This window comes from Pholis gunnellus (genome assembly GCF_910591455.1).
Source record: "Pholis gunnellus genome assembly, chromosome: 3".
NCBI classification, from domain to species: Eukaryota; Metazoa; Chordata; class Actinopteri; order Perciformes; family Pholidae; genus Pholis; species Pholis gunnellus.
Genome location: NC_136529.1, coordinates 10,281,477 through 10,292,699, shown reverse-complemented (window position 1 = coordinate 10,292,699; position 11,223 = coordinate 10,281,477). Strand labels below are relative to the sequence as shown.

General features: G+C 41.3%; 1 protein-coding gene across 1 annotated transcript; it reads right to left on the bottom strand.

Annotated features, from left to right (window-relative positions):
• Nucleotides 1-1,874: 1,874 nt before the first annotated feature.
• LOC306693891 (cytochrome c oxidase subunit NDUFA4) lies at nucleotides 1,875-9,917 on the bottom strand (the record flags this gene model as incomplete). Its single annotated transcript, XM_079156551.1, has 4 exons — nucleotides 1,875-1,931; nucleotides 2,948-3,011; nucleotides 5,959-6,044; nucleotides 9,876-9,917. 4 exons carry the CDS (start codon nucleotides 9,915-9,917, stop codon nucleotides 1,875-1,877), a joined length of 249 nt encoding a protein of 82 aa, XP_079012677.1.
• Between the last annotated feature and the right edge of the window lie 1,306 nt (nucleotides 9,918-11,223).

The window sequence follows — 11,223 nt, the reverse complement described above, 5'->3', positions numbered from 1 at the left end:
GCTGTTTTGGAAAAGGGCTGCGTGGGTTTGTTGACACAGACGCTAACTGCTGAAGCCATATGAATGCAGTAATTTGGCACAGTAGTCCTATTTTATGGGTGGTAAGAGTTGATAAAATTGCTCAAAGGCTGGGAAAGCAAAACATGTTATTAGATAAAGAAAAGCTTGGAAGACGCATTTGAGAAGGGGCGGTGTGTTCAGGCGATGTTTTAGAAAACAGTCATATTTGAAATGTTGGGAAATAAATGGGGAAATGTGAATGGCATAAAAAAGAGATGAAACAAAATGTCCTTGTATATCCTACATCTTATCCTAACAGGTAAATTGTTTGATGGCGAGCCACTAGTGTGCCTCACCCTCTGCCTTTAAGTTTTATACTGATACTAACACACAACCTGTGAAGCTGCTCTGGTTGGATAATAACTGCCCCCCTATGTCTGTGTGTGTGTGTGTAGTTGTGTAGGTGTGTGTGTGTGACCTTGTGATTATGCCCCAGTGTGATGCTTTGGCCTGGCTGATTACCTGTCAGCAGGTTTTGTGCATCTAACACAAACACACACATACACACACAAATCACCACCCAGCAACAGACAATACCCACTGGGCAGGTCACCACACTGTTAGGGGAAGCATATTGCTGTTTAAAAAAAGCAGACGCACACACACACACACACTCACACACACACACAAAAACATAAATGGACCCATGCAGGGTCTGGAACATAGATTGTCTATTAAGGAGTGTATTAGGAGAACCCAGGGGTCTGGCATTGAGACAGTTTGTGTGCCATTAGAGCGGAATTTTATGTTGTTGTCTGGTGTCCAGTGATACTGAGTGAGCACACACACTCACACACACATATATATATATATATATACAATCGCACACAGACACAAACATTTATCATTCAATGAACTCTCAAACACAGGAGAATTATGCCAGCAGGAGGCATACTTGGAGAAACGACTGATTCTGTCATTTTCCTGCTCCCTACCTGAGTGAAAATAGTGTTTGTTTTTTTACAGAGGAGCAGTGATCAAACAGATCCAGTGATTTGTCTCCTTGGACTGCATCTTTCTGGGACTGAAAACCGGTTTAAAAGAGCTCTGTGACCCACACAAAATACTCGTCTCTCATGATTGTTTTCTATTTCGGTCCTCTTCATATCTCAGCGTGTGTGCATGTGTGACTTGTTTGTCCCAGCAGTGCTCGATTTGTGACGTGATGAGCTCAGTAAATAATGTTTTTTCCCTTGGAAATTAAAAGCAATATTTTGGTTGTGTAGAGCATGTATGAATTCTTTAACACAGTCAACACAACACAGATGTTGGCGGTTTGTGTTATGCATAGCAATGGCACACACTTGTATTAATGTAGCAGCAGGGTGGCGTCCGGTAGTAAGCAGTGCAATTGTCATTAACCTATAGGACCTGGATGAGGCGTCCTCTGTTTTATCTCATTTGACCTGAGACTTTATAACCAAAACTTTTAAGAACCTGTGAGACTTTGTCACTAGATTCTCATTTATGTCTCTATTGTATTTTACAAACCAGGACACTCATATTTGCAACTGACATCTGTAGCCAGTCAAATCTCACTCAAACTCTGTGCTTTTTCACTCTTTTTTTAAAAAGATTAATTTTAAATATAAAATATTCCTTGATGAATTCACAGCATCTAAATACTGGCTACATAAATTGTGCACTGAAGAAACCAGGCTTTTTTTCTCATGTAATCTTTAATAGTTATTGTTGACAGGGTTACAGTGTTAATTCAGAGCTCTTGTCATGGAGCACGAGGTGAAACTGATCACTGAGGCGACAGCAGGAGGTCCTGCCAAACTTGGTGCCCCTGGATTTGCCCGAAGGACCTTTTAGAAGTCAGGGCCCTCTTTCTTCAGGTTCTTGTAGTCTGTGTTGACGGCCACAAACTGTGTAAGGCAGGAGGAATAGATTTAAATATGTTTTGCTTAAATTAAATCCATCAGTCCCGTCTTTAGGAGAACGCATGGGAAAAAAAGAAAAGGCAGGGGTGAACATTATCTCCCCTCAAGTGCAAGTGTACACTCACCGAAACACACTTATTCAAAAATATGCTTTCTAGCTCATTTATTTACCAGATTTTGTCTTGCTGAGTCTTTTAGGACAACAGTTTGCATACGTAATGGATAATATAAATATTGTGTGACAACATGCATGTGTTCTGCATACATCACATCCCTCCAACCATGAAAAACACACATTTTTGCGTCTGGCAGTGATTCTTTTTTTTCCTGTGTATTTTTCCTGATTGGTCTGCCATTAAAACCCTCAGCCCCCCCCCCCCCCCTTCCCTGCCCCACACCTCTTTCCCACTTCCCCCTCCTCATTATGATCATTGTTTGGACTTCTGTGGAATTTCGATGCGAGACCTTTGCCTTGCCATCAAGAATTAAACATGCAGTATCCTGACCTTTTGTCTGCAGCGACTTTCATTCGGCTGTCAAGCAGTAAAGCCTTGAAACGCTCAGAAAAACTCTCTTTTCTTTGAAAAACACATCAGCCAGATCTCCTCTTCTGGGACTTTTGAGTTGGTTGTTTTTCTGCTCTATTTTGGGTCATCATTGATAATATTTTCATTAGTTTGTCTGAGGCTCTGGCCTTGTTTAAAAGGTAAGGCAAATTATTACCAACCACTTACAGCTCCCGGTTCCATCTGCCTTAATTTGTTTTTGAAAGACACTTTGTTTTCCTTTTGTTAGAACAAAAAGAAAGCCAGACGCAGCCGTGTTGATCTGACATAATTTTGCCAACATTGGTTAGTCCAGATCTATTTTGGTAGGTTGTTAGGCTGTTGATGATGAATGTGAGATTCACAGTGACTCAAGGAAACAATGGTATTCTCGTCTAGATCAGTGTTCTGGCCGGCGTGATGGTGTGAGCGAGCGCGTGTGAGGGGAGTAGTTACCTTATACTGGTAGGTTGGGTCCAGCTTGTTCCAGGGCTCCGGGTTGTTCTTCTTGTCCCACAGGCTGCAAATGTGGAAAGATTGAGGCCATGCAGAATAAAAAGAGGAAGAGAAGAGACGGGACATAAGGAACAGCAAGGCAGGCACGATGGAGGCAAATATCAACATACAGATCAGATGCAGCGTAAAGGAAGACAAACAGGCCGAGACAGAGAAGACAGAGGAACAGAAGGACGGAGACAAAAGGAGATAAATACATGGATGTTGGACGGAGACACAAGTTGGATACAAAGAGAGGTGATTATGAGATGAGGTGAACTCAGCCCAGTGACTTGGCTGTGCTTCTCCCTTCATTAACCAAAGTCTGGATTTCACAGAGCTCCACTGTGACTGTCCATCCCTCCTCCTCCTCCTCCTCCTCCTCCTCCTCCTCCTCCTCCTCCTCCCGCTCTGGCAACATGTCACACCACCAAAGCACAAACAAAGAGACCGAGACACTGGTGGTGGAGCGAGCATGTCTCCCCCCTCTCGCCCCATTACCACAAACACTGGACGGTCTGTGAGAGAGAGGCAGCCACAGACCACAGCACTCATCATCAGCCGGTGATGAGGTCAGGCTTTATGGCTGACCCTCAGAACAAGTGGTTGCGTGAGGCCAAAAATAGGACGCGAACAGTGCACATTTACTGTATGTGGGCAGTCCCTGAGCTCAGTGCATATTCTGAGATATGATAGTAGAATATGGCTGGCTTTGTTTGTTTTTAAACTTTAATTCAATGTATTTAGTATCAAATTCAGTGCACTCATGTGCATGGCGTTTAGAGTTAGAGTTCGATCGCATTTTATCGAATCTGAATCAAGTGTCCGCGTATTGAATCCAAATATTTTTCAAATTCTTGACCAAAATCGTATTGTTTCACTTTTAACATCTGTAATAGAGCCCAACCTTTAAATCCGGGGGCTGGAATTATTGGCAGATTTGAATTTGTATTCATCTGATATCCTAATCCAAATTGTTTATGTCCGTTGTTGAAGTAAAAAGAAATGAAGAGACCATTGTCCAATACATTTTTAGAAACTTCATTGTGCTCTCAATTCAATTGTAATATAAACAACTTGTTTTGGCTGAGGAAGAAGCAAAGTAGAACATGATATTAGCTGCATAACATGATGATACTTGATGCACTGAATTTAAAGATGTAGCTTCCTTATTTTGCACACCTTACTTCTTCCATACTTGTCCCAATTACTGGAGGTCCAGATTCAGAGCTATTTAGCTGAAAAGGTTCAAAGATTGTTTTATTATTAATAAAAAAAAGGGTAACTCTGCTTTCTGAAACTGACTTACTAAAGACGAATCACCGGTCTGTTGGTTTTTGTAGTTCAATAAGACCAACCGTCCACTTGGTATAAGAGACAGAAACCTTTTCTTCTTTCTCTCCCAAGTACGCACACAGTCTTACAGAACTTTTTGTTTGCCTTTGGTTACTTACAAAATGTACGTTAACAAAGTATAACTGATTATCTGCTGTCTGTGACACTTGGTGTTATTTCTTCCTGCTCTTTGCTAATAAGAACAAGTGAGATTTATTTGCTTCAAAGCTGAGCGATCTGAGCGATCTGGGTTTATTTCAAGCCGGGACACAGATCCAAAAGATGACTGGCTATCGGGACCCGACTCTATTGGCACGATTCAAAATTCTCAAATGAGCCCCAGCTTTATGTATCCAAGGTTTGGATTCAGCTCATAATAGCCATGTTTCCATTCAATTGTCAAGCAAATTTAAGCAAACAAGAAAAAACAAGAAATGCTAATTAGGCGCTGGTTTGGAGCGAATAAAGTCGACTACAGTGTAGTTTAGTGAGAAGTTGCCACTGTCTGTGAGCATATAGCGTTTTCTTTCCTGAGCGCAAGTGTCTTTCTTAATTTTTCCCAACGAGGAAAGCGTGTGTGCTGCCCCATGCGCCTGTCTTAGAAAGTGCTGCACCCAGCATCTTTTTTCCTCACATATTAGAAGCAGTATCAGGATGCTCGTACATATTATGCTGAATTTCTACAGTGAATACAATGCGTTACAGACATTGCTGTTTGTGACAATGCAATTATACAATTTTACTTTTAATTTTGGACCATTATTTTTGGCTACTAGCTCCAAAAGCTTAGAGACAGAACTTGCTATAGTCAAATGATAATTTTATTATTCACATTTAACTCTTCTGGCAATGTTTGCTCTGTTAAATCATATTTTATAAATGTTTAAATATTGTTTCATGAATTATATGGTCTCACATATACATCTAGTTCTCACCCCCCCCCCCCCCCCCCTCCTCCGTGCCGGGCTAAGCGTTGGCTTGTCCAGATGCTCTCCACAATGTTTTCCTGTTCAAATGGCCTTTGACTCATCCAGATAACTTGATATGGAGAGGGCAGAGAGTATAGCCAAAGAGTAGAATGTTGAAGTACAGGTACTGCATATTAGTGAGTACTACTGTGTACTTGTAGTTCCGTTAGCTGTTAGCCAAACACACAGTCCAAAACAATACCCCACCGTGTCTCTAACTGCAGAGTAGCGGCTGGCGGTCGATGACCTCACCTGTGTTATCACTTGGGACCCCTAGCAGCCAGGGGCCGGTTACGAGTGGTGAGTGAGGAGTAAGCAGGCAGTAAATGGCAGTATGAAACAGGTAATAAAATGTGTTTTGATAGAGTGTGAGTCACTCCAGCCACCAGAGGTCCTTGAGCATGCAGCCGTAACTGGGCACCCAAAATATTATGCAGCTTGCTGCAGCAGAATGCAAGATTAACCGTGGACACACACAAAGGTGCAGACTCTCTCTACCAAGGACGCACGGACTCACACACTGACGGACAGTCTGAAGACATAACCTCTCCCCAGGCTTATGATTGGCTCAGATAATAGAGGAAAAAAAAGATGTAAATTCTCACAGTATCAAAAGCAAGGTGGAGGATTACTACAATGGCTACAAGTTTACACAGACAACCATCTTACGTGACATGAGGTCCTCTTGCCAGACGAAGCAGATAAAGGGTGGCACCTGTAATGCCCAGCGTCAGGAAGACAAATTGAGGGATTAGCTGAGGAGAGGAGAGGAGGAATGCATTAGTCCCAGACCACAGAGACATATGAGGATAAACAAATATATTCTATCAAGTGGTTGGCTGTGATATGTACCATAAACATACACCTGTGTGGAATACCCACACACACACACACACACACACTGTATAGACACACGTACACGGGTAGTTGTTATTCCTGTTTTTACTCTCCTTGCCCTCCTCCATATGCATGAGGCCCAGGCCATGTGTGAGGAAGCTCACTGTCAGCCTGGGTTGAGCGGGCAAGGACGCGCTGGGAAGAAGAGCTGCTGCATCTCTGTGTGTGCCAGCCTCTGCTCCTCAACACTATACCTGTCAGACTGATCGACAGCATCACACTCTCACACACGCACACACACAAACACAAAAAAATTGAGAGCGAGACATATGCATATATGTGCACACACATGCACGTAAATGAGCTTACACACACGCACAGCCTGAGCACTCAAACACACAGGCACGAATGTGTGAACACCCACACACATACACTTTTATTTGATGTGCTGTGCAGTGATGATGACAGGAATTAAAATAGAAAAGCGCATAAGGGCGACAGGGGGATAATGTGGTATGTCATCTTAAACACCTAAAGCTAAGCTGTGTCAATCCTCTCACCGAGCAGCATCTATTCATCAACGCTACGCTGCCATACATTCCCTGTCTACTTTGCTACATGGTTCTCTGTGTACTGTATGAGACAGAGGGAGAGAAAGAGGGGGGGGGGGGGGGCACACCACATTCAAACAGCTGTTCTCAGCCTGCACAGATCTAGTCAAGCTGTAGAGAGATGACAGTTTGATCAGGTTGAACTGAAGGATGTCTCTTCTCAGCTGCATCTAGACATCTGTTTTTCTGTCTGATTGCAATGCCACTTGCCTTGTTGTTGATTGGGAGAATGATAAAACTTTGACACTCACTACCTTAAAGCCGCAGTAGAGAGATGAGGAAAATGTCTCTCCCTCGGGTACATAGTTGAACCACTCGGCACACAACTATTCAGACACACACTCAAGTGATCAGATGCCCAAGTGTCGGTATTGTAAAGATTAGGGCTGCAACTAACTTTTTTTTTTTATTGCCAATCAACCCCAATTAATTTCTCAAATCAATTGTGTTTATTAAAAGTCAGAAAACGGTAAAATATCACAATTTCTTAGAACCCAAAGTGAGATCTTCAAATTACTGGTTTTGTTTTCAATCCATAAGAAAATTACTGTCGTGAAAAAATGACTTAATTAAATGATTATTCAATTAATAACAAGTTAATTACCGTTTAATGCCAGTCTGCTGTCTTAGTAATGTACTGTGCAGTGTGCTAACCATAGGTGTAATGCTGCCGGAGTGCACTGGAGCGACACTTTTTTTTCTCCAATTGAGGAAATAATATTCACAGTTTGCATAATCAGGTTGAAAATATTGTTCGAGTGCTTGAAGTTTCAAGTGCTTGCAAGAGAGCATATAAAAACAAATGCAATGGTTGAAGTCATATTGCCATTTAAGGTAAGTTGGCAGTATGCCGCGCAATATTCTCAACGTGATGAAACTATTCATGAAGTCCATCCAACATTTGATCGGCAGTTATAGTTAACTATTGTATGTAAACTCAGGTTGCCACCGTAGGAACAGAGGAAACATAACCCTGGACATGAGCCACAACCTTACTGTACGGGTGCACACGTGCACATGCGTGCGCTCCCCTACTTACCCAAATATCACATGGTGCTCCCTCAGCAGGGGTTTCATGTTTGCTAAATCTACAAGTAGGTTCATTGTGAGCTTCTCAACAATGAACCAACTTGAACGAACCCAAGTTAACCCTGTTAAAAATGCTTATTGTGCACAACTCGTTGTCACTGCATACACACACACACACACACACACACACAACCATTCAAACACACACACACACACACAACGCTGACTGCAGACGCTCAGCTTCGATCATTAAAGTAAACACAAACAGCCACCCGCACACAAAAACACAGAAGCAGGTCAGCTTTGATCAGTCAAACACACACACACACACACACAAAACAAATAATCAAGACAGGCCTGTGTGTTGGGAGCTGTCCACTCCCTAGTTCTGATATCTTTTTATCCTGCCACCCAAGAGAGAGTTTCCCATTTTACCATTGAGTCTGACCGATATAGGAAGTGTTTTATAGTCGCTGGGGTTCGATACTGTTGCTGCCCTTATTACTTTTCTGGTGCACTGCCAAACCAAGCCCGTCAATCCATGAATTTGGGTCACCCTCAGCATCGCTCTGAGGCAACAGAAAACAAGCACAGGCAGCTTCTGTGTCTTTCTTTTTCTAGCAATGAAGCAAATTAACATGCCAATGATGCTCAGTAATCATGTGCAGTCACAGTGCTTGTTTTTAGTTCAGATGACCAAAACAGTAATGATGATTGTTTTAATGTTATGTAACAAAATAATCTAAGGTCAAAGGTCCACTTACGGCCGGTTAAGGTGTTAATGTTATATTAATGTCAATATTGACAACGCACGCTAATATTCTACTATTCAATCGAAAATGACTAATTTGATACGGGTCATGTAGATCGCATGTTCTATTTGGATATTGCCAATTAGGCCTCATTCCGAAAGTATCGTTTTGTGATTCAAGACATGTGGGACATGCCGATATTATACAGGATTTAGGAGCATTCTTTGGTCACGTATTCTGAATAAGTGTCTCAATTGGAGTTTTTGCCACAGTTGCGTCATTGCGGCCAGCTCTGTGCATTGTACACAAACCAACAGTTTACAAGGCTGGTGTAGATATGCATGCCCAAAAGGAGAGCCCACCTTTCTGGTCAGAAGGAGAGATATACCTACTTTTATAAATTATGAAAGACTTTCATATCAACTGGATTTATATGCACAAAGATCACAACGCCGACCTTTTCAAGAAGGTGGTTGAAGGAATGAAAGAGGGAGGCTGTGTTCACACGGTCAAACAAGTCCGCCACCGGCTGCATGTAAACGGGTATATTAGTTGAATATTATGTTATATGATAATTTATTATATTATTATATTATATTGTAAACAGCTTGGTAGGAATATCGTCCTTTTCAGGTATATTTTGACATTGTCATTGTGGCAGATATTATAGTATAATATTTTTTGTTACACTTGATTAGCGCTGCAACTATTTTCATGAACAATCAATCTGCCAATAGTTTTCTTGAATAATTGATTTGTCTATAAAATATCAGAAAATGGTGCAAAATGCTCATCACAAGTTTCCAGAGCCCAAAGAGACATTTTGCAAATGCTTGTTTTATAAAACCAACAGCACAAAACACTGATATTCAATTTTCTATGGACCAAGAAATGAAGCAAATCCTCACATTTCTTTATCTGGAAATCAGCAAATGTCTTCAATTTTTAGGTTTAGATTGGTCCATAATAAAAAAAATGTATCTTCTCTTTTAGGTATAGTAATTACAAACTGAAAGTTAGTGGAACATTTGCTTTGTGTGTCCATATATACTTTGTACATACTGTATACTGCACATGTTTCCTTTCTAGACATATATGTACAGTATGTTTATTTTTATAGATAGATAAGTAAGGCTTTCCCACCATTCAGTGAATTCAAAAGTGATGACCAAATGTCTAAAATGTTAAAACCAATACCAAACATCCCAGAAAAGTTGTCCACAAAAAGTAAACGACGTAACTTTCTTTTGCAAATGTCAGATTTTTAGGCCTTGTCGTTATGTGACAAAAAGAGCTTGATATTAGTCATAGAAATAACCACAGAGCTCAATAGATACATGAACATGATGCAACCTACCCCAGGGTGTTTCTTCGCTTGTTCAATCATGGTCTTTATCATCTTTATTATTATTCCGAAATAAGCGAATATATTCTCCAAATGAAAATAAAACTACATAAAAAGTAAAAACAGCTAATGTCTGACGGACGTATCCATGTGAATTAAAGTCCTGTGCAGATTAAAAAGAAAGAGCTGTTTGTTAGCTGAAGTATGAAGTATGTTGGCCAGTGCAGTGAAACCTTTTGCCAATCCCCTCAGCTCTGTCCCTCACTCTCCCTCCCATTGGATGAATGAGAGGGTCAGAGGGGGTGAGACACAGTCCTAATCCTCATAATCACATCTGTTGAGGACACTGTATGTTTCCACTGAGGCTCATTGAGTTCTCTGTGTCCTAAAGTGTGTTGTTATACAACAACAAAACAGCAGGTACTTAAAATCCGATTTTTACTGACACGACAGATACAGACTGACATTTTCCAAACATTTTCTCCCGGAGATGCAGCAGCGGTGCAGCCTGCTCCTGTAATGGCTTCATGTTTAGACCTCACACTCTGTTGGTTCATTTCGCGTTCTGTTGTCGTTCCAAGAATGACGTTTGTTCACTGTTTGTTTTATGAATAGCATCACTGCAGCAGAGAAGAGAGAAGTAATGGCGGCGTCCAACACGTCCCTCGGGTCGAGACCTTTGTACCTGGCATGATGATGTCAATTGATTAGTCAGTGAAACAGCAACTGCAGACTTTTTCCTTAACCGCACTTTGGAACCTAATGTAATTAACACCAATGCCACACTGTGCAAAATGCACAGGTCGTCGCTTTTCCTAAGTTAAGGTACCTGTTGTGTTCTCACCATTCATCATGCTTAAGTGGGGGAAGCAAAGTGGTTGCATTTTTAGCCGCGCTGTCGTGGCTCTAGACTGACTTAAATATCCCATTACTAGTGGATGGATTGCAGTTTTGTATTTTGTCATTTTATGTCTCCAGAGGATGAATCAATATTTTAAGATATTCAGTACTGTTTTATGATGAGATACCTCCAAAACTAACATTCCCATCAGCTGCAGCTGGTCTTATGTGTTTAGTGCTAATTAGCAAATGTTAGCAACTTACACTCTGGTTTACAGGAAAATAACCCAGGAGCAGACTTTACCATTAGGCAAAGTAGGCAACTGCCTGGGGCCTCAACCATAAGGACCCCAAACAGCTACAGATGCAGTATTATTTGTTTTACCACTAGTAGTTTAGAAGTTTTCACTACATAGACTTTTCTTCTATCACTGCCAATACCAACATTCCCAGTTAGAGAAAAGGTGAAAAGTAAATCAAGACCATGTTTGCCTGGGGCCCCCAAATCAATAAATCAAAT